Below are 21,340 nucleotides of genomic sequence, written 5' to 3'. Positions count from 1 at the left end.
CTTTCGGCAAGTTCTCGGGTGGATGAGCATGCTATAGTTGTTTACCATGTGATAACTTGCCCCCGAATCCAAGATCCAATGAGCTGTTTCCTTGGTGTTTGGGGGGTCTTGTGAGAGGGTGAGGGAGCACCATGCTTCCTATTTAAGTTTGGTGAGGGGGGAGTCTTTGGGGATGGTAACTGAAGTGTCACATTGACTAATGCCATGTCCTGGTCGCTTGCAGATCCAGCATCGGATTCAGCATGATCTTCCTGCATTCTTCGGGCTCATGTGGCTATTGTTGGCTTTGGCTTCGGTCTCTCCAGTCCATTTGCTTTGATCATCATTGCTGGCAGTCCGAGCACTGACTTGGCAGGGGTCGATCTTTTGCATGGGGATGCTCTTGACAGCAGTCTGTCAGATGCTTAGTGCAGTGGCGAGGGTGTTAAAATCGATTTGATGGACAGTGGCAACCATCTCCTTATACACCAGATGCCAGATCGTGCATTTCTGCAGAGCTGAGAACAATGTATCATTGGCGAATGGTTTGCCGAAGAGGCTACTTTCAGTCTGTATGGACCAGATCTCTTGAATTAGCTTTCTGACATCTGAGTGAAACATCTTTGTGTCATTGAGCTGCGAGATAAGTGCAAGTCTGTGAGACGTTTTGGTGGCTTCGTTTGTGAGACCATTTTCAATCTTTCTCCATACTTGGTTAAAAGTAAGGTACTCCTTGATTACATCTAGAACGAGGTAGTTTACATTGTATTCTCTGGTAGTGTCAATTGTTCCATGCAGGGCATTGATTAAAGCATCATCAAGGGAGCGGCTCCATTTTGGGTGCTTCTTGTCATACATTCCCTCGAGATGTTTCATTGCATGGGGCATGGATTGGAGGAAAGATTTCACATGAGCACTCCAGCTATAATAGCTGCATGATGTGAGCTTTGGCATGGGTTCGAGAAGCTTTGCTAGGGTGCAAAAGTTATATCTCTTGTTGTCGTCATCAAAGTCAGAGTTGGAATCAATGTCTTCATCAGCTTCATTGTTGATGGCCTCCAGCTCATTTTTGTTTGTGGCATCATTGTCAACCCGAACCTGGGTGTTCTTGCCTTTTCTGCTTCCTTTGATCCTCATTTCAGTGTCTTCTACCATTGTTGTCGATGAGTTTCAGTTAGCTCAGTGATAGCTTCTTCAGACTCTTAATCAATTGAAGATAACAATTAATACTTGGTGATATCGGGGTCACGATCAGACTCCCTTTACCACAGCTGTGTGTTCTATGTAAAGCTTAGTTTTCATAGTGCGAACCTAAATGACAAACATGTATATATACTCCATTTGCTGCTCTACTCCTACCCGAGGCAGGACATATCACTTCATTCATACTCCTATGTTGCTATGATACTGAGTGCCACTGAGCTGTCGCCATGACAACAATCATATATCTCATTGTGCTTCTCGCTTAAGTAAGCCTCCTGTGCCTTGGTGTCTTGGCCGTGACACGTGCATCTTGCTTGAGTTGCTGACGCATCTTCAACTGAAAGGGTAAGTGAGAGAGGGGAATTCGGAGCCTTCTTTTTCCCACGGTCGCGCGGTTTCTCTGAAATGCGCCAATTCAAGGGTGCGAGCACGGGCGCGCGGTGAGTTGGAGAGCCGAGTTGAATTTTGTGTTGGTCTTGACAACTCATTCTCAACTCTGGTTTACAACACCACCACCACCATCATCAGCTTTCAGCTTCATTCTCTTCCCACCCAATCATCGTTCACAATCTCGGCGAAACTCCGGCTCGGATCATTCTCAGCTCTGTTAGCGCGAATACTTTTTACTGGGTGCACCAACTTCAGCTGATCACTACTTCTAGGCTAGGATCAAGATTCAGCAACAAATCTTCACCGCAATGGATCACGGCGGGAGCGGACACGGCGGTATGGACATGCCAATGTGTAGCATGAACATGATCTGGAACTACGACACAACCAACATTTGCATCTTAACCTCCTCTTGGCGCATTACAACCCCGTTCTCCCTCTACCTTTCCCTCACTTTCATCGCCTTTATTTCCATCCTATACGAATACCTTCGTCTATACATTCGTCGATTCGACGCTCGGCTTGCACGCAACAACCCCTCCAATTCCCTTGGCATACATCGCCGCCGAACCTCTCTCCTCCCAACCTCAACCTCGTCTTCTTCCAGTGGATCAGAAAGGAGGGGTGTTGGTACCTCCAAAAGAAGAGCCGCTACGGTGGGTAGAGAGGATAATGGAGGGAGAAATGGATGGGTAAAGGAGCTAGAAACGAGCAAAAAGGTGCAGTTGTGGAGAAGCGGTCTGTATGCGAGTTCGGTAGGGATAAGCTTTTTGTTAATGTTGATCGGGATGACGTTCAACGCCTTCGTAGTGGGGGCTATTGTTATAGGTAAGTACAAGTCTACCCAACCTCAACAGCTATGCCAACTTTCGCTACACCGAGAGAGAACCAGCACTGACAGATGAATTCTTCTGGATCTTTTCGGGGTTATGTAGGCGCCGGAATGGGACATTACTGGTTCAACCGTGACCTAAAAACTGCTGCTACATTGGGCGAAGATGATGCTGGGCTAGGATGTCATCTCTAACCTGCCCCACCACCGCCTTTCCTTTTCTCCCACAAATGCAATGGAATACCCTACTCAGAACTAGCATTTTGCCCTCGACCAGTCTGTGTTGAAGAAATCACTTCTCTCAAAAGGCTGGGCGACATCCTCATCCTCCCAATCCACCCGGTAACCGCACACGGCACAAGCCAATCGAGCAGACACAATCCACTCCATTCACACTAAAAAGCAACACACTACATCTTAGCCCTAGGAGCATACAACAACCTGGTCGCCTCGTCATGCTTCATCCTAACCGCCTTGACCGCATTGGCATAGATAACCTCCTTATTTGTTCCCCAGGCATTCATCTTTGCTTTTCCCTTGAGCTTTTCCGCCAACTGCAATGCCTTCTCCAACGTCTCTTTGGGACTGTCTGCCAATGCATCCACGAATCCAGCCTGGAATGCTTCCTCTGCACTGAACCTATGTCCCTCCAAGACGACTTTCCTCATGGTTTTCTGATCACTTATTTTACTCGCTATAGTCATCTGAAGTCCGTGCGGGAGAGGAGCGCCAAAGTCGATTTCATTCATACACATGTATCCCCTCTTAGCATTCATAATTCTATAGTCATGAGCGCAGGCTAATCCGAAACCAGCAGCGAACGCATGACCGTTAACGGCGGCGATAGCAGGGATTGGGAGGGTGAGCAGTTTTTCACAGAGTTCGTTCAAGTGGGTGTCGAAAAAGAGGGGATCGGCGATAGCTTTTTCCAAGTCTAAACCATTGCTGAATATTTTCGCAGAGTCGGACGTTCCAGCGGTAGTGACCAGGGCAGCTCCCTGATCGGATTGGCCGGAAGAAAGCATCTCGTCCCACTGATGTTCAACGTGGGCGATTGCGGGGAGGAGAGCTTCACCGATGAATTTATGGGTTAGTCGGTTGTCGGGGGTCTCCTTACCCAGCATGGTAAGGATGAAAATACGGGACTCGCCATTGAAAGAGAGGGAGACCAAAGGCTCAGATTCGGAGGGAAAATGTTTGGTGTACGACTGCATTGTGGGGGAAAGGGTGGAAGGCTTGTAGCGGGGAACTTTGGAGATGTCGAAGATGTCGCTGAACCAACGTTTGGTTGAGAAGTTGCGGAGAGGCGTGTGGGTGAGGATGGTGTGCGTCTTAAAGATCGCGGTGGTGGTGGTGGAGGAGAAGGAGGAGAAGGAGGAGAAGGAGGAAAAGGAGGTGATGGTTCTTAGTGGGGAGAGGATCGAGCGAAACATCCAAATGTATATGTTGATGGATGTAAGGAAGGAAGGAGGAAGGATGAGGAAGGGAGGGATGTGAAAGCTGCATGGCGGATTAAGGTAGGACCGGCAAGACAAGGGAAAGTGATAACCGGAATTGAGCCAATTTAACCTCAAGGGTCCTTTGTGCGTGAAATTGATTCGTCTCTTCCGGCCGAAAGAGATCGGTATTTTGACCGGTATTTTGACCGGCTAAAGCTGAATGTTGAACCCTGAACACACGCTGACGACACCTGTCAAACACTACCACCCCTTCCTCACGTACACACCAGCATAGCAACAAGCAACTCAGCGTGTTCGTACCTTCGCTTCGCATCAAACGCAACACCCTTCCAGTCTCTAGTACAATGACAGACAAGCAGGAATACATAGACGTATCAACCATAGGTCTCGACGCCATCCCTCCTACCCCCTCACCACTTCCTTCCGCCTCCGACAAAGCTACCGTCAGCTACTGGCTTGCCACGACCCCCGCTCATCTCCTCCCAGAATCTCTGGATGCACCACCTTCGCAGTCAGATGTTGTAATCATCGGATCAGGAATTACCGGCGTTTCCTGCGCTCTGCACCTGATCAACTCTCTCCCCTCCTCCTCCTCCTCCTTGGAGAAAGCAGAGGGTGGTGTGAGGACAATAACGATCTTAGAAGCGAGGCAATTCTGTTCCGGAGCAACGGGGCGCAATGGAGGCCATCTAACCGCTGCTTCTGCACTGGCGTATACGGATATTGCTGCTAATCCGGACCATCTTCTTGGCCAAGCCTGCGCCAATTTCGCCGAAGCCCAGAGGAAGGATGCGATAGGGAAAGCAGTGCAAGAAATACTCCAGTTCGAGGAGGATACCGCCAATGCTATCCGCCGTCTCATCGCTCAAGAGGCAGTAGAGAAAGATATTGGCTTTACGGACGAAAAGAACTGGCATCTATGCTTTACTCAGGAGGAAGTAGAGGCTTTCGAAGACTCCCTTGCACAGGCGGGGGAACATGAGCGGATGAAAAAGTTCGTGGACAAAGTGCGGAGGGTGGGCAAGGAAGAAGTGGATAGCCAAATGAACCATCCTCATGGTGTCGTAGGCGTGTTTGAGATTCCAGGAACAACATTGCATCCTCGTGCGCTAGTCGCTGTCATTTATCGCCGCGCAGAACGGTTGGCCAAGCAGAAAGGAATCAATCTAAACCTTGTCACCCAATGCCCTGTTCACTCCGTCGCTCCAACTACTGATGGTAGTAAGCTCACAACTTCGAACGGAGCAATTGATGCTGGGTACGTGGTTCATGCAACAAACGGCTACGCCTCGCACCTGCTTCCCTCCCTCTCCACACCAACCACCGGAATCACCCCCACTCGAGCCCAAGTCATAGCCCTCCCTCCCTCCTCCCCTTCCTATCTTTGGGGCATGGGTCTCTCCGCCGGCCGCGGATACGAGTATGGTCATCAACGACCCTCCCCCGAACCTCCACTATACATCCTCGGTGGTGGTCGAGAATATGCTCCTTCCCGAGAATGGGGTGTGGCAGATGATACAACTCTCAACTCCGACGTGTCCGAGTTCTTACATCCGTGTATGGGAAAAGTTTTCCCGAATTCCTACGGCGGGAAAGGGGTGGAGAGAGAATGGACCGGAATTATGGGCTATACCAAAACTAAAAATCCGATTGTGGGGACCATAGGGGGAAGCATGGGAAGGGAGTGGATTGCAGCGGGATATAGTGGACATGGTATGACTAGGGCGTACGGGTGTGCGGAGGTCGTAGCGGAGATGGTGATGGCTGAGATCGATGGGAGGCAGTGGAGGGAAAAAGGGGGGTTTCCGGATTGTTATCTTACGCCAGGAGCGAGAGCAGAGGGAGTGGAGGAGAAGGGGGAGTTGGTGGCAGATGGAATGAAGGAGAAGGATGAAGGGATGAAGGAGAAGGATGAAGGGAGAGAGAAAGAAGAAGAGGAGAAAGGAAGTTCAGAGGGTCGTTCGAGTGGATGCTGCGTAGTTTCGTAACCAGCTTACAGTCAAGTAAAGCACGAATCCCAGCTCAGCAATTGATAGATGAGGAAAGAGGGTTGATTGTGCAGGAGGCCTATGCGGCGTATCGGCCCGCATCAGGCCGATTATCGTGATGGGCATCGGCATATCGACTGTCCGATGCCCAAGGAGGAGGAGCTGGAGGCCTTGGGCCCCGTCCCTGCATGTTTCAGTCTCGTCCACAGGGTAGGCGCACAAAACACACAAGACTTAATTTGATCTTCATCTCTACATACCGTCCATCGTCGCCACACGTAATAAAACTGCATCCTATCATCCAAATCTGTCACTCGATCCGGTGATCATTGAGCAATCCTTGGCGGAGGTGGTTAACGCATTGAGGAGGCTCAGGTCCAGGGAGGAGGGAAGAGAGGCAGATTGAGATCATCTTGATTTCGTTTGGAGGAACCGAGCTCTAAGATCCGGAGGGGAATGAGGACGGATGAGCACGAAAGGTTTTTTTAGGTAGTTGAGTAGCGTGACGCAATCTTACTGTAATTCGATAAGTGGAACAAGGGTTGTCGTCAGCTTGGTGGGTCGAAGAAAGGAGCACTGTCCATATTTTAGCTTCATATGGTAGCGAGACTGTGGCTAAATGGTGGGGAGCGATGGGGAGGCTACTTAGTCTCTTGGTGGGAGAATAGTGTTAACAAGCTCCGCCTTCGGAAAAAGACGATGTAACCAGGATTTGTCGGTGGGATCAGTTCATGTCATCAAGGTCAACTCAGACGCTCTCGCTGGTTTGCACAAGCTTAGATACCCTCGCTCCCTCATTGCTTCAATGTGCTACCCGGCCTTTTCGGGTTAACAGCTTTGTGTGGGTCAGACTGGATCAAAGATCTGTCCTAGTCTCGCCGCTTCAGGGTCCTATTGCGGGCACAAATGGTGGTGCACAAAACTGGCAATGATCGAATTCGGACAGGTACGAGGATGAGATTGGGATAGAGTCCTGCAAACCAGTCGCAGTAGTAAGAAAAGATGAATGCGAGTCACTTGCCGAGCATGACAGCACTCGAGAAAGTATGGTGTATACAATCCTCCGTCGGCGCGCAAAACGGATGAGTATGGGACAGGTAGAGGCATAAATGCATCATGCTCAAGCCCTAGCCAGCCGAAACAAGCCCCTTTGCAGGATCCAGCTTTCTTGTCACATCGTCATTCCTTCTCCAACCAAAGATCAACATAACGATCGCAAACCTGGAAAGGAATAGTACTGGCATCGCTTGTTTCAAATAACTTCTTTCCGCCTTTTGCCAAAGCCCTTCTCATCTTCCAGTCCCAGGCCTTATCACTATTGTAGTTCCAGACTAGATGAAAACAGTTATCCCTGGCGCTGGGTCGGTACTGCAACCCTATGCCTGCTTCCGTATAATTGACATAATAACTCGCAGTAATGTTGACGAAGGTGAAGTCTGTCAAGAAACCGTCTTTGACGATAGGGGCTCATGTATGATCGAATCCTGGATAGGAAGTTGAAGTGGCGTTGACCTAGTGAAGCGAGCCAGAGACGTGATGAAAGCAAGGAGACTTGGAGGCGGAATTGGCAGAACAAGCTTTGTTGAAGTCCGAGTTGCGAGGGCGAATTGGGGTCAACTTCAGCGGACAGTCTTGGGCAAAGGCCGCAGAAAGGGCGCTGAGAGTGCTGAGGAGGAGAATGAGCCCAAGTGAGTTCATTTCGGAAGCAAACTTGATGATTGGTACTGGAAGATGGAGGAAGGCGAAAGCTAAGTAGGATGGGAAGGTAGGAGTTGCTATCATTGAACAAAGAGGGAGCTTCGAATTGTTGGGATGGCGAGCCTCACGAGCCCTTTCGATCTTACCAGCTGTTGTCCTGTCGTGACAAGGTTGTGTCACAGCAGCAGCAGATGCTGAATCTCTAATGCGTAGACCGCACACTGCTTCACATCCTTGAGCGGAACGACTACTTTGTGCAGACATCTCATCAGGCAAAGGTGAGATTTGTATGAAGAGGTCGATTTACGTGCGTCTAGGTGACGAGCAGAAGCTGTACATCCTGAGAGTTTATATCATGCGAGAAATGCGGGAATGGTCTCACCGCTCACAAGTCCTATTATTCACTGCCATCGTACTTGATGTGGACGTGGACCCACTTTGTGCATAGGGTCGTGGACGTCTCCCCACGTTTCCAGGTGTCTAGGTCTCGCTCTTTGCTGTTCTCGGCAGAGACCCAGATACGGTAAGCATCCGTACTAGAGTGCTTCAGCGTGATCTTGAAGCAGCCCTTTTCCTTGTCGAAGTCGGAATAGCTCATCTCAACGTCCCCTTCCTGCCATTTCAGATCGAAGTCCTTGGTGGGGTCGGCAGTTGTAAAGTCTATTACAGAAAGTCAGATTGAAAGTTAGTACCGGGAGTCAAATTTCAGTGAGAGCCCATGCACTTGATGCATACCGTACTTGTAGCCATTTTTTATGAGGAGGAATTCGTGGGGAGCTTTGCCTGAAGCAGACGTATCGGCGAGCACATCATCCAAACTTCCGCTCCAGAAGGTGAAGCAAGGCCACTTGGGATCGGCACCGTCAGGGCCAGTCTCAGCTTCGCATCGTTTCCTGTAGTCGGTGTTATGAGGTAGTACCTTCGAGCGGGGTGGGCATACGTGCTTGTTATTATACCCATTCCTTGCATAGAGGGTTTCAGCACAGAATGCCAGCACGAGAGCGACGCCGATGAGTTGTGACTTGAGTGCGAGCATGTCCAATGCGTTCTTGAGTACTTGGAAGTCGAAAAGGGATGTCTCCTTGGGAAGTGAGAGATAAGACGGATTTCTGTTTTTCTGTGTTGAGCTGTGTCTTATCAGCAGATATTAGGACACCTGTAGTAGACGAACGAGGTAGGATGGCCCGCCGACATCCGGCATCGGTGGGACAGCCCACTGGTTCTTGTGCCTTCAACCGCCCAATCATGGTGTGCAGGCGTGTTCAGTGCTGTAAACCCAATTATGAAGCCAAGGAAGTGAAGTGTGGCGACATCGCATAGGCAAGTCTCGCCTCACTGTGGTACGGCGGGACTCAGCCATAGTCATGGCTTCATTTTTCGCAGCCCCTTGTGCTTGTCGACGCTCGTACATTGAGTGGGAGCAGTTGTCTCCTTTGCGACACAACTCCACCTCAGTTGCTGGGCAAGGTCGAAACAGGGGGGGAAAGATCGCATCAGGGTTGCCTTGCATGACAAAGGTACCGATCCAACAAGTTATGAAGAAATGACTGGAACCGATGGTGGAGAGATCGGGACGGATCGATCTGATCAGGGATATGGGAGAACCAATCTCACCAGAGATCAGGTACAACACCGTCCCACTCATTGTCAGGCATCGTCATGAGGTAGGATGCTCCCACACTTGGCATGTGCCACCACAATGTATATATATCAAGCTGAGGGCACTAGGCTCTCACCATGTTCACTCAGTCAATTGAGTATATTTGTTTCTGTCTACAAACTAGCAGTGACATCATACTCAGACTCTACCCAATCACCAGTATTGGGACCAAAACTTCTTTATTTATATCAGGTTATGAGCCCAACAAGCTGATTCACCATCAGCATGTCTAATCTGGACTACTTGAGCTATGATGACTTTGTTGAAACAATGCAAGATCTTCTGCCTCAATTGCTGAAAATCCTCCAAAATCATTGCAATCAAGAGATAGCCAATGAAACCTATGGTACTCCTATGGACCCAAAAGATGGTCAGTTACACAAGTACACCATGGAAGAGGGTGATGAAGAACAGACCATCTCACCCATGTCCATCATGATCAAATGCATTAGCAACCTTTACAAAGCAATGCACAACCTTGGTCCATTTGCTAGTCAAATTGAACTTGGTAGAGTGATGCAAACCAGAGTGAACCTCTTCCTCGCCAATGAGGAGTGGGATGCAAGCTGCATCCTCAACTTCAAGATTGAGGGTCTGATTGAGCAACAACACCCTATCAAGATGGAGATGTCATGGGCCTGGATGCTCAAGAAGCAGTAGGGTCACTGGTTCATATGGAAGGAGCACAGGTATCGAAGATCTAGTCGATACCAGTAGAGAGCATGGTCGTAGTGCAGTCTCCATGGAGACCATGGACTCCTATGGACTCACATGCAAAGGAGCACTGAGCCCATATGCAAGGAGGGCCAGGCACAGCCATGAGGAGGACCAAGCTCAAGGAGCAGGCACAGCCATGAAGAGGACCAAGCTCAAGGAGCATGCAGATGGTTACCACTCAGGGGCTCAAGAGACAAGAGTCAAAGGAACCGACACCAGGTCCTGAGGAGGAGGAGCAGTGTCGAAGGAGTCGACACCACTCAGGAGGCACAGGGGTGCCAAGCAGGAGAGGCCCCTGAGCAGTACTCGATGAAGAAGGTACTCTCTGGAGAGAGAGCAGGAGCAGCATCGCTGGCAAAGCTGTGAAGAGGTATATAACCATACCTTCTCATCATCATAGGTCGAGTGGATCCTCATCCACTCTACTCACCATACAACTAGTCAATACTTTAGAAACATAAGTACTCATTAGTTACAGTCAGCATAGCAGCAATCTATCAAGGTTGCTCCTCATCGTAGTGTGTGTGTTGTATCACCACTACCTGATGTCCATAGGCGCCCCATAGCAGGTTAGCAGTCCAGATATAGATAGAACCGAAGGCAGTAGTCCACTGCAGTCCGGGGATCACTTCAAGCATCAAAGTCAACACACTGGACACTCGTGTTGATGCCACCAACCTTATCACCAACACCATCAACCTCATTATCATCAACACTCACCAACCTTATCACCAACATCATCAACCTCATCATCATCAACACTCACACCAGACCTTGGTGTCATCATAACCGAAGCATTGATATTGATTGTGCCAAGCTACCCCTGAATGGAGTGTCCACAGAGGTCAGCCGAAACCTACGATAGTATATACAACGAATGCCACCTGCTGTCACTGTGCAACTTGATAGTCACCAATACCGAGACAATAGCTTTCGCACAGTTTGATAGTCACCAAGTATCTCGACAGACCGACCTGGGTTTCAGGCATGAGACCCCTGACATTAGAGTGGATTGTTCAAGCAGCTCCTCACAATCACCATGACGGACCCAGACCTCAACAATAAGCTCGATAGACTACTCACTCTATTGGAGGCACAGCTAGAGCTTACCAGACAGGGTCATCAAGAGGAATGATTACAACGAGCTCAACTGAGCAGGGAGGAGACATTGGACCTCTCTCACTCAGAAGACCAAGCAGGAGGAGGAGATGAGTCTATGATAGGAGACCCACATACTCCTACTCCGGCTCCACAACCAAGACGATCAGTCTCATTCAACCTGGATGAGCAAGACGATGTCAACTACGAGAAGTATGCTTCACCTACAGGGCCAAGATATGTCAAGACTAAGGTGGACCCCTACAGCAGGATCAGGACAGACCCTTACCCCCTGGACCACGAGGAGGACACCAGCATCATGGCAGAGCTTAACTGGTCAAAGCCCATTGTCATGGGCCTGGATGCTCAAGAAGCAGGAGGGTCATGGGTTCATATGGAAGGAGCACAGGTATCGAAGACCTAGTCGACACCAGTAGAGAGCATGGTCGTAGTGCAGTCTCCATGGAGACCATGGACTCCTATGGACTCACATGCAAAGGAGGGCCAAGCACAGCCACGAGGAGGACCAAGCTCAAGGAGCAGGCACAGCCACGAGGAGGACCAAGCTCAAGGAGCAGGCACAGCCACGAAGAGGACCAAGCTCAAGGAGCATGCAGATGGTTACCACTCAGGGGCTCGAGAGACAAGAGCCAAAGGAACTGTCACTGATCAAAGGAGGAGGAGCAGTGTCGAAGGAGTCGACACCAGGTCATGAGGAGGAGGAGCAGTGTCGAAGGAGTCGACACAGCTCAAGAGGCACAGGGGTGCCAAGCAGGAGAGGCCCCTGAGCAGTACTCGATGAAGAAGGTACTCTCTGGAGAGAGAGCAGGAGCAGCATCGCTGGCGATGCTGAGAAGAGGTATATAACCATGCTTTCTCATCAATAGGTCGAGTGGATCCTCATCCACTCTACTCACCATACAACTAGTCAATACTTTAGAAACATAAGTACTCATTAGTTTTCAGTCAGCATAGCAGCAATCTATCAAGGTTGCTCCTCCTCATAGTGTGTGTGTTGTATCACCACTACCTGACATCCGAAGGCACCCCATAGCAGGTTAGCAGTCTGGATATAGATAGAACCAAAGGCAGTAGTCCACTGCAGTCCAGGGATCACCTCAAGCATCAGTCAACACACTGGACACTTGTGTTGACGCCACCAACCTTATCACCAACACCATCAACCTCATTATCATCGACATTCACCAACCTTATCACTAACACCATCAACCTCATCATCATCAACACTCATGTCATGGGCCTGGATGCTCAAGAAGCAGGAGGGTCATGGGTTCATATGGAAGGAGCACAGGTATCGAAGACCTAGTCGACACCAATAGAGAGCATGGTCGTAGTGCAGTCTCCATGGAGACCATGGACTCCTATGGACTCACATGCAAAGGAGGGCCAAGCACAGCCACAAGGAGGACCAAGCTCAAGGAGCAGGCACAGCCACGAGGAGGACCAAGCTCAAGGAGCAGGCACAGCCACGAAGAGGACCAAGCTCAAGGAGCATGCAGATGGTTACCACTCAGGGGCTCGAGAGACAAGAGCCAAAGGAACTGTCACTGATCAAAGGAGGAGGAGCAGTGTCGAAGGAGTCGACACCAGGTCATGAGGAGGAGGAGCAGTGTCGAAGGAGTCGACACAGCTCAAGAGGCACAGGGGTGCCAAGCAGGAGAGGCCCCTGAGCAGTACTCGATGAAGAAGGTACTCTCTGGAGAGAGAGCAGGAGCAGCATCGCTGGCGATGCTGAGAAGAGGTATATAACCATGCTTTCTCATCAATAGGTCGAGTGGATCCTCATCCACTCTACTCACCATACAACTAGTCAATACTTTAGAAACACAAGTACTCATTAGTTACAGTCAGCATAGCAGCAATCTATCAAGGTTGCTCCTCATCGTAGTGTGTGTGTTGTATCACCACTACCTGACGTCCATAGGCGCCCCATAGCAGGTTAGCAGTCCAGATATAGATAGAACCGAAGGCAGTAGTCCACTGCGGTCCGGGGATCACTTCAAGCATCAAGTCAACACACTGGACACTTGTGTTGATGCCACCAACCTTATCACCAACACCATCAACCTCATTATCATCGACATCACCAATCTCATCACCAACACCATCAACCTCATCATCATCAACACTCACACCAGACCTTGGTGTCATCATAACATTGATATTGATCGTGCCGAGCTACCCCTGAACGGAGTGTCCACAGAGGTCAGCCGAAACCTACGATAGTATATACAACGAACGCCACCTGCTGTCACTGCACAACTTGATAGTCACCGATACCGAGACAATAGCTGTCACACAGTTTGATAGTCACCGAGTATCTCGACAGACCGACCTGGGTTTCAGGCGCGAGACCCCTGACACCCATCACCACCCCCTTTCCAAAGTTCAATCCCTGAGACATGGAGATCTTCATTCTAGAAGCCGAAGCATGGTTTAAGTTCAACCAGGTGTATGAGCAGACTAGGATGATCAACCACATGGGTGCTCAACTAGAAGGGACAGCAAGAGAGTGGTGGACCTCCAAGCTCCATATTGATAGAGCTAGAGAAGGAAGGTTGTTCAATGATTGGCACTACTTCACAGAGCGACTGTCAGAGCAGTTCAACCCATGCAATGCTTGGATGGAGGCCTACAACAAGCTGTTGGCTCTCAGGCTCACAAGTGATGTGTCAGGGGTCTCGCGCCTGAAACCCAGGCCGGTCCGTCGAGATACTCGGTGACTATCAAACTGTGTGACAGCTATTGTCTCGGTATCGGTGACTATCAAGTTGTGCAGTGACAGCAGGTGGCGTTCGTTGTATATACTATCGTAGGTTTCGGCTGACCTCTGTGGACACTCCGTTCAGGGGTAGCTCGGCACGATCGATATCAATGTTATGATGACACCAAGGACTGGTGTGAGTGTTGATGATGATGAGGTTGATGGTGTTGGTGATGGGATTGGTGATGTCGATGATAATGAGGTTGATGGTGTTGGTGATAAGGTTGGTGGCGTCAACACGAGTGTCCAGTGTGTTGACTTGATGCTTGAAGTGATCCCCGGACCGCAGTGGACTACTGCCTTCGGTTCTATCTATATCCGGACCGCTAACCTGCTATGGGCGCCTTCGGACGTCAGGTAGTGGTGATACAACACACACACTACGATGAGGAGCAACCTTGATAGATTGCTGCTATGCTGACTGTAACTAATGAGTACTTGTGTTTCTAAAGTATTGACTAGTTGTATGGTGAGTAGAGTGGATGGGGATCCACTCGACCTATGATGATGAGAAAGCATGGTTATATACCTCTTCACAGCATCGCCAGCGATGCTGCTCCTGCTCTCTCTCCAGAGAGTACTTTCTTCATCGAGTACTGCTCAGGGGCCTCTCCTGCTTGGCACCCCTGTGCCTCTTGAGTGGTGTCGACTCCTTCGACACTGCTCCTCCTCCTCATGACCTGTGTCGACTCCTTCGACACTGCTCCTCCTCCTGTGTCGACTTCCTGTCTCTCGAGCCCCTGAGTGGTAACCATCTGAGCTTGGTCCTCCTCATGGCTGCGCCTGCTCTTTGAGCTTGGTCCTCCTCGTGGCTGTGCCTGGTCCTCCTCGCATATGGGCTCAGTGCTCCTTTGCATGTGAATCCATAGGGGTCCATGGTCTCCATGGAGACTGCACTACGACCATGCTCTCTACTGGTATCGACTAGGTCTTCGATACCTGTGCTCCATCCATATGAACCAGTGACCCTCCTGCTTCTTGAGCATCCAGGCCCATGACATGATGCTCCTGGTGCTGCCACACATCATGTAGAGCAGTTCAGAGACTTGGAGGGACAGGTCAACCTAGATGACAATGAGCTAGTGATTGATCTCTTCAGAGGTAGTCTCACTTGTAGCATACAGGAGAAGTTCGAGAGGAATCCACCTGGAAAGAGATGGGAGTGGTACCGAGAGGTTGAGGAGATCGATCGACAGAGGATGCTACTACAGCAGTCCTCAGCTAGACACTCACTCCTGAACGCCACATCACCCCCACTAAGAACTGGGTCTCAGCCAAATCAAAGTTCGATCCCCATCCGACAACCCACTCAACCTTATCCAGCTCGATCACCATCACAAGCAACTACACAAGCAACTATACAAAACCTAAACCAACCAACTAACCGACCCCTTCCTCATCATCCCACCCAACCCTCGAAGCAAGGAAGCCCTGCTCCATCAGGTATCAACACCTGTCATGTATGCAAGGGTATCAGCCATTGGGCCAGAGACTGCCCCAGCAGGAGGGTAGACCCTCTTAGCTCTCGACCCATGGGACCAAAGGTTATGGTCACCACAGCAGACCCCTTCAAGGAGGCCACCGACTCAGGAGATGGCCACACAGGCAGCACTGAGATGGGTGACCCCAAGGCCATGGACCTCAGCTCATACCAGCAACCCATGGACCCCGGTCATGAGGAGGAGCATGATGATGACGACGACGAGGGAAATGTCAGTGGGGTGATGCACTGATGGCATGCATTGCTCTAAAAACCTCCTCACCATCACTCTGTATATATCAAGATTGTCAAGTATGTTTCTCTACCAGTGGAGGCAAAGCAGTACTGGAGCTCTCTGGAATGGTTCAAGACCATCCTGCTCGGATACTAGCTGATACCGGTGCTGGTTTGTCCATAGTCTCAGATTCTTTCATTAGTATGCTTTAATCAATGCCCTGCATGGAACAATTGACACTACCAGAGAATACAATGTAAATTACCTCATTCTAGATGTAATCAAGGAGTACCTTACTTTCAATCAAGTATGAAGAAAGATCAAAAACAGTCTCACAAATGAAGCCACCAAGATGTCTCACAGACTTGCACTCATCTTGCAGCTCAATGATGTAAAGATGTTTCACTCAGATGCCAGAAAGCTAATTCAAGAGATCTGGTCCATACAGACTGAAAGTAGCCTCCTTGGCAAACCATTTGCTGATGATACATTGTTCTTGGCTCTGCAGAAATGCATGATCCAGCATCTGGTGTATAAGGAGACAGTTGCCACCATTCATCAAATCGATTTCAACACCCTTGCCACTGCACTAAGCATCTGGCAGACTGCTGTTGAGAGCATCCCTGCACAAAAGATCAACCCCTGACAAGCCAGCACTAGAACCGCTGGCAATGACAATCAAAATGAATGGGCTGGAGAGACCGAAGCTGAAGCCAACAACAGCCACATGAGCTCGAGGAACACAGGCAGACCATGCCAAATCTGATGCTGGATCTGCAAGCAACTGGGACATGGTATTAGTCAATGCAATGCCTTGGTCACCATTCCCAAAGACTCCCCCCTCGCTAAACCTAAATAGGAAGCATGGTGCTCCCTCACCCTCCCATTGAAATGGCAAGACCCCCTGAACACAAAAGAAACAGCTCATTGGATCTTGGACTCGGGGGCAAGTTATCATATGGTGAATGACTATAGCATGCTCATCCATCCAAGAACTTGCCGAAAGCAGATAATTACTGCTGGAAGCGAGGTCTTGGAAGTGGCAGCTATAGGAGATGCAAGCATATCAACAGATTATGGGGAAATCTCCCTACAAAATGTATTATATGTGAAGCACCTTAATGTTAACCTTCTGTCAACAAATTCATTAATGGATGAAGGAGCATGAGTGATATTGGACACAACTGGTGGTCAAATTTTTCTAACAAATGGCATGACACTTAAGATTGCAAAGAATTGCAAGCAAGGACTTTTGGAGTTCCAAGGTGACACATGGCAAGAAAGCATGATGGCCACATCAACACCATTGTTTGAAGGTGTTGATGAGGAGTTCGAGCATATTAAGAATGAGCCAAAAGTTTCAAAGCAACAACTATGGCATGAGCATCTCAGACACCCAGGAAGAGATAAAGCTAAGGTGATCACGAGCAAGTTAAAAGATAAGCATACCATGGAATTGGATCCAAACACTGCTCTGACATGTGAGCAGTGCATACGATCCAAAAGCACAAGCACTCAGATGGGGCAAGGTAGTGGCAAAAGAGCCATAGGGCCCCTGGATCTTATCCACATCGATCTAATAATAGATTTGTCCCATGTGACAGAGTACACATGCACATTGGTGCTGGTCAACAATCATAGCAAGTATGTGTATGCACAGCCATTGACACAAAAGAGTCATGCATTTATGCAACTCAAAAGGATTGTTTTGTTCCTGGAGACACAGACAGATTGGAAGCTAAAAGCAATCCAATCTGATCAAGGAATGGAATGGAAAAGCAATGATGCATTAGAATGGTCGCTAGAAAAGGGCATAGAGTGGCAAACCACCATAGGGTACAACAGCAAACAAAATGGATGGGTAGAGAGAATGAACAGGACCCTTGGAGAGAAGATGAGAACATTGCTAATGCAGAGGAGACTACCAAAGAAGTTCTGGCCATATGCAATCAGAGCTGCAGCATTCAAAATAAACCTCACTCTGAGCATTGATAATGAGTTCCCTTATCAAGCAATGTTTGGCAAGTCGCTGGAGTGAGCTTTAAGACTCCTATGAGTGTTTGGTTGTCTGGCATGGGTAAACATACCCAAAGTCAAACAGGACAACAAGAAACTGGACCAGCAAGCCATCGCATCCATTTTCTTGGGATACAGTCTAGAGAGAAAAGGCTGGCTTTTCTACAGTCCAGACTATAATCCAAACATGTTCTGGAGCAATTCAGCAAAATTCATGGAATCAAAGTGCTGGTCAGACAGAACAGAGTGGCAACCAGTTGACACAAAGGCACCTCCAGTGATGATGACAGAAGAGAATTTCAAAGATCTAGGATACAACAAAGAAAATATATTTGACAAAACAGATGAAGGGCCACTACAAGAATACATGGATATGGAGACAGATTTGGAAGAAAGGTTAAGCGGAGGAACAGCAGAGGTGATGGAACAAGGATCAACTGCTGAAACTCAGATTGACAGCAAATTCTTTGGACTTGTAGCAACACTACTGGAATGGAGAAAGAACCTGGACCCAACCATACATGAAGCAATGAGTGGAGAAGACAGAAAGCACTGGGAGGAGGCCATGCAAAAGGAGCTGGATGGATTGGAAGCAATGGGCATGTGGGAGATTGCTGACCTCCTGAAGGGTGCAAATACTGTCAACACACATTGGGTACTCAAGATCAAAACTGATGCAAACCTCATGCTGACAAAGTTCAAAGCCTGGCTTGTGGCATGAGGTTTCACCCAATGCAAGGGCATTGACTACACAGAGGTCTTCACACCAGTAGCACCCATCCAATCCATTTGAGGGGTGATCACTGTCACAGCAGTATGAGATTGGGAAATAGACTCTATTGATGTAAAGCAAGCATACCTGAACTCCACTATACACCATTATGTATATCTAAAGCCCCCAGTAGGAATCAAAATACCACCCAGAAAAGTGTTGAAGGTAGTGAAAGGACTGTATGGTCTGAAACAATCAGGCCAAGAATGGAACATTGAGTTAGACTCACATCTCCAGATGATTGGATTTCATTGCATGCTGAGTGCACCATGCCTATACTCAAGAGGGACAGGCAACAGGATCATGATCATTACAGCATATGTGGATGACATGCTGATAACATTGTCATGGGCCTGGGTGCGCAGAATGAGGAAAGACCGAAGTTCATATGAAGGTAGTGCAGGAATCGTGGAATCGGGTAGATCGTCAGAGCTGTGACAGAGTTCACTGAGATTGGCAGTAGAATCAACTCTATGGCAGACCACAGCGAAATCGGCACGAGCATCGTTGATATCACGAATCCCACCAGAATCTGCAGCAAGCGAGAATGTGTGGCAGATTCCGCAGAGATCAGTAGTAAGGATGTCCATATGATGATTCACATGCAAGAGGGACCGAGCTCAGTGACATGCAGTCAGTTACCACTCAGGGGCCCACAGGACAGGAGGAGAAGAGAACCATTGCCAGTCAAAGGAAGGAGATCTGTGTATAGGACACTGGCAAAAGGGACATGAAGAGGAGGAGCAGTGTCGATGAAGTTGACACAGCTCAGGAAAGACAGGAGGGACAAGGCTTGATATGGAGGAGGTGCCTTCTTGGAGACCCCTGTACAGTACTCAACGAAGAGAGTACTCTCTGGAGAGAGGGAGCAGGAGCAGTGTCGCTGGCGACACTGCGAAGAGGTATATAGTCCTACCTCCTCATCACAAATGGTCGAGTGGAGTCTCATCCACTCTACTCATCAAACAAACTAGTATTACTTCAAAGCAATAAGTATCATTAGTTCACAGTCAGCATAGTAGTAATCAACAGATTACTCCTCATCGAAGTGCATGTGTTGTATCACTGTTTCCTGATGTCTGAAGGCAGTTTGTAGCAAACCAGCAGTCCAGATAACAATAGAACTGAAGGCAGACATCCACTGCAGCCTGGGGATCACTTCAAGCGTTAGCTGACACACTGGACACTTGTGTTGGTGTCATCAATCCATACTCACACCAGACCATTGGTGTCAACATCAAGCTCACTTAGAGTCATATTGTAGTCTGATCGTGCCAAGCTACCTCTGGATGGAGTGTCCACAGCAGTTAGTCGAAATCTGTCATAATGATAATACAACTACAGATTCTAACGAGAAAAGCAGCAGAGATGGTTCTGTCATATATTTCACTAAGAATCGAAATACCATTAGTGCTGTCACATAATTCGACAGAATCGGTGATAGTATCAATACTACCACAGATCTCAGGTTTCAGGCGCGCGACCGCTGACAAACATCACCCAGTCATGATGAAGTAGACTGCACTAAGTGAGAGATCATGGACAAATGGGAGATGCAAGACAACAGAAGGATCAAAGAATTTCTGGGTATCAAGATCACACATGATAGAAGACAGAGGAGGATATCTCTGGGCCTAATGGCATACATCAAAGAAATGGTGAACAAATGGTTAAGAGGAGCAAATGAGAAATCTTGGGTACCCATGCTGAGTGTAGTGAATGTCACCAGAGGCAAGAGATGTGAACCTCAGTGAGCAAAGAAGTATCAAGAGTTGGTCAGCCAACTATCATGGGTCTCCAACACAGCCTGACCAGATATTGCCTTTTCTGTTGGCGTATTGTTGCAATATATGTCAATCCTGATCGACAGTGCATGGAAGGCAGCCATTCACATGGTAAAGTACCTGAACCAGACAAACAAATATCAGTTGCACTTAGGAGGGGAGACAAACAAGCACTCAGATACACCAGTAACAACATATACTGACACAAACTGGGCATCTGATCCCACAAATGGATGAAGGAGCACCTTGGGGTCAATAACATATGTGTATGGATGTCCAGTGAGTTGGAAGTCTCACATTCAAAAATGTGTGGCATTGTCAGCAGTTGAAGCAGAGTTTGTCACTGCTTCCAAAGTGGTGTGAGAAGCATTGTTCTTCTCATATTTGCTCTGGGACTTGGAGATCACAGACATTCAGCCCATGCTATACACAGATAGCCAGGGGTGCATACAGGTGAGTAAAGATCCAGCCAAACATTGGAAGTTAAAGCACATCGACACATGGTATCATTTCATCCACAATCACATGCAAGAGGGCAATGTGGCAATCAAATATGTCAGAACAGCAAACAACATTGCAGATGTCTTGACAAAACCTTTACAGGGTCTCAACACCTCACAATTGGCTAGGATGATAGGGCTGGAGATCCCACCGAAGGGGGGAGTTGAAGATGTGTTGGCATCTCAAGCAAGATGCATGTGTCACAGCTGAGACACCGAGGTACAGGAGGCTTACTTAAGTGAGAAGCACAATGAGGTACATGATTGTTGTCATGGCGACAGCTCAGTGGTACCCAGTATCATAGCAACACAGGAGTATGAATGAAGTGACACATCCTGTCCTGGATAGGACTAGAGTGGCGAATGGAGTATATATATATGTGTTTGTCATTTAGGTTCACACTATGAAAAAAAACTAAGCATTACATAGAACATACAGCTGTGGTAAAGGGAGTCTGATCGTGACCCCGATAACGCCGTATATTAATTGTTATCTTCAATTGTAAGTAATGAATATTCAATGCAATTGAAAACTCAAAAAAAAAAACTTGAGTTTTCGAGAAAAGAAAAAAATGAAATTCCCTAATCTCATTTTTTGTCAGTCTCCAACCTCAATTTCGATACGAAAGCAGCCAGGCCCCTACAACGGTGGGGCACTGAGCTGATACCCCTGATACGTTTCTTGTATAAACGCCCACGCCAGATGGCACAACGTATCATAGTCACGAGACCCCCCATCTCAT

At 48.5% G+C, this 21,340-nt stretch overlaps 9 protein-coding genes across 9 annotated transcripts; 5 read left to right on the top strand and 4 right to left on the bottom strand.

The window, feature by feature from the left end:
- Nucleotides 1-396: 396 nt before the first annotated feature.
- Nucleotides 397-1,134, bottom strand: UHO2_04021 (uncharacterized protein; the record flags this gene model as incomplete). Its single annotated transcript, XM_041559978.1, has 1 exon — nt 397-1,134. The coding sequence occupies one exon, from the start codon at nt 1,132-1,134 to the stop codon at nt 397-399; it is 738 nt and encodes a 245-aa protein (XP_041415912.1).
- A 746-nt stretch (nt 1,135-1,880) lies between these two features.
- Nucleotides 1,881-2,599, top strand: UHO2_04020 (uncharacterized protein; the record flags this gene model as incomplete). Its single annotated transcript, XM_041559977.1, has 2 exons — nt 1,881-2,400; nt 2,508-2,599. The coding sequence occupies 2 exons, from the start codon at nt 1,881-1,883 to the stop codon at nt 2,597-2,599; spliced, it is 612 nt and encodes a 203-aa protein (XP_041415911.1).
- Nucleotides 2,600-2,814: 215 nt separating this feature from the next.
- On the bottom strand, nt 2,815-3,837 carry UHO2_04019 (uncharacterized protein; the record flags this gene model as incomplete). Its single annotated transcript, XM_041559976.1, has 1 exon — nt 2,815-3,837. The coding sequence occupies one exon, from the start codon at nt 3,835-3,837 to the stop codon at nt 2,815-2,817; it is 1,023 nt and encodes a 340-aa protein (XP_041415910.1).
- A 371-nt stretch (nt 3,838-4,208) lies between these two features.
- UHO2_04018 (uncharacterized protein) lies at nt 4,209-5,852 on the top strand (the record flags this gene model as incomplete). Its single annotated transcript, XM_041559975.1, has 1 exon — nt 4,209-5,852. The coding sequence occupies one exon, from the start codon at nt 4,209-4,211 to the stop codon at nt 5,850-5,852; it is 1,644 nt and encodes a 547-aa protein (XP_041415909.1).
- A 1,512-nt stretch (nt 5,853-7,364) lies between these two features.
- UHO2_04017 (uncharacterized protein) lies at nt 7,365-8,751 on the bottom strand (the record flags this gene model as incomplete). The annotated part of the gene is made up of 5 exons (XM_041559974.1): nt 7,365-7,774; nt 7,858-7,881; nt 7,956-8,210; nt 8,286-8,631; nt 8,707-8,751. The coding sequence occupies 5 exons, from the start codon at nt 8,749-8,751 to the stop codon at nt 7,365-7,367; spliced, it is 1,080 nt and encodes a 359-aa protein (XP_041415908.1).
- Nucleotides 8,752-9,435: 684 nt separating this feature from the next.
- On the top strand, nt 9,436-9,870 carry UHO2_04016 (uncharacterized protein; the record flags this gene model as incomplete). The annotated part of the gene is made up of 1 exon (XM_041559973.1): nt 9,436-9,870. One exon carries the CDS (start codon nt 9,436-9,438, stop codon nt 9,868-9,870), a length of 435 nt encoding a protein of 144 aa, XP_041415907.1.
- A 3,042-nt stretch (nt 9,871-12,912) lies between these two features.
- On the bottom strand, nt 12,913-13,197 carry UHO2_04015 (uncharacterized protein; the record flags this gene model as incomplete). The annotated part of the gene is made up of 1 exon (XM_041559972.1): nt 12,913-13,197. One exon carries the CDS (start codon nt 13,195-13,197, stop codon nt 12,913-12,915), a length of 285 nt encoding a protein of 94 aa, XP_041415906.1.
- A 1,615-nt stretch (nt 13,198-14,812) lies between these two features.
- UHO2_04014 (uncharacterized protein) lies at nt 14,813-15,681 on the top strand (the record flags this gene model as incomplete). The annotated part of the gene is made up of 3 exons (XM_041559971.1): nt 14,813-14,838; nt 14,910-15,522; nt 15,595-15,681. 3 exons carry the CDS (start codon nt 14,813-14,815, stop codon nt 15,679-15,681), a joined length of 726 nt encoding a protein of 241 aa, XP_041415905.1.
- Nucleotides 15,682-17,728: 2,047 nt separating this feature from the next.
- Nucleotides 17,729-18,262, top strand: UHO2_04013 (uncharacterized protein; the record flags this gene model as incomplete). Its single annotated transcript, XM_041559970.1, has 1 exon — nt 17,729-18,262. One exon carries the CDS (start codon nt 17,729-17,731, stop codon nt 18,260-18,262), a length of 534 nt encoding a protein of 177 aa, XP_041415904.1.
- Between the last annotated feature and the right edge of the window lie 3,078 nt (nt 18,263-21,340).

Source organism: Ustilago hordei (genome assembly GCF_900519145.1).
Source record: "Ustilago hordei strain Uho2 genome assembly, contig: UHO2_contig_07, whole genome shotgun sequence".
In the NCBI taxonomy this organism is placed as follows: domain Eukaryota; kingdom Fungi; phylum Basidiomycota; class Ustilaginomycetes; order Ustilaginales; family Ustilaginaceae; genus Ustilago; species Ustilago hordei.
This window is presented reverse-complemented; position numbering and strand designations above follow the sequence as displayed.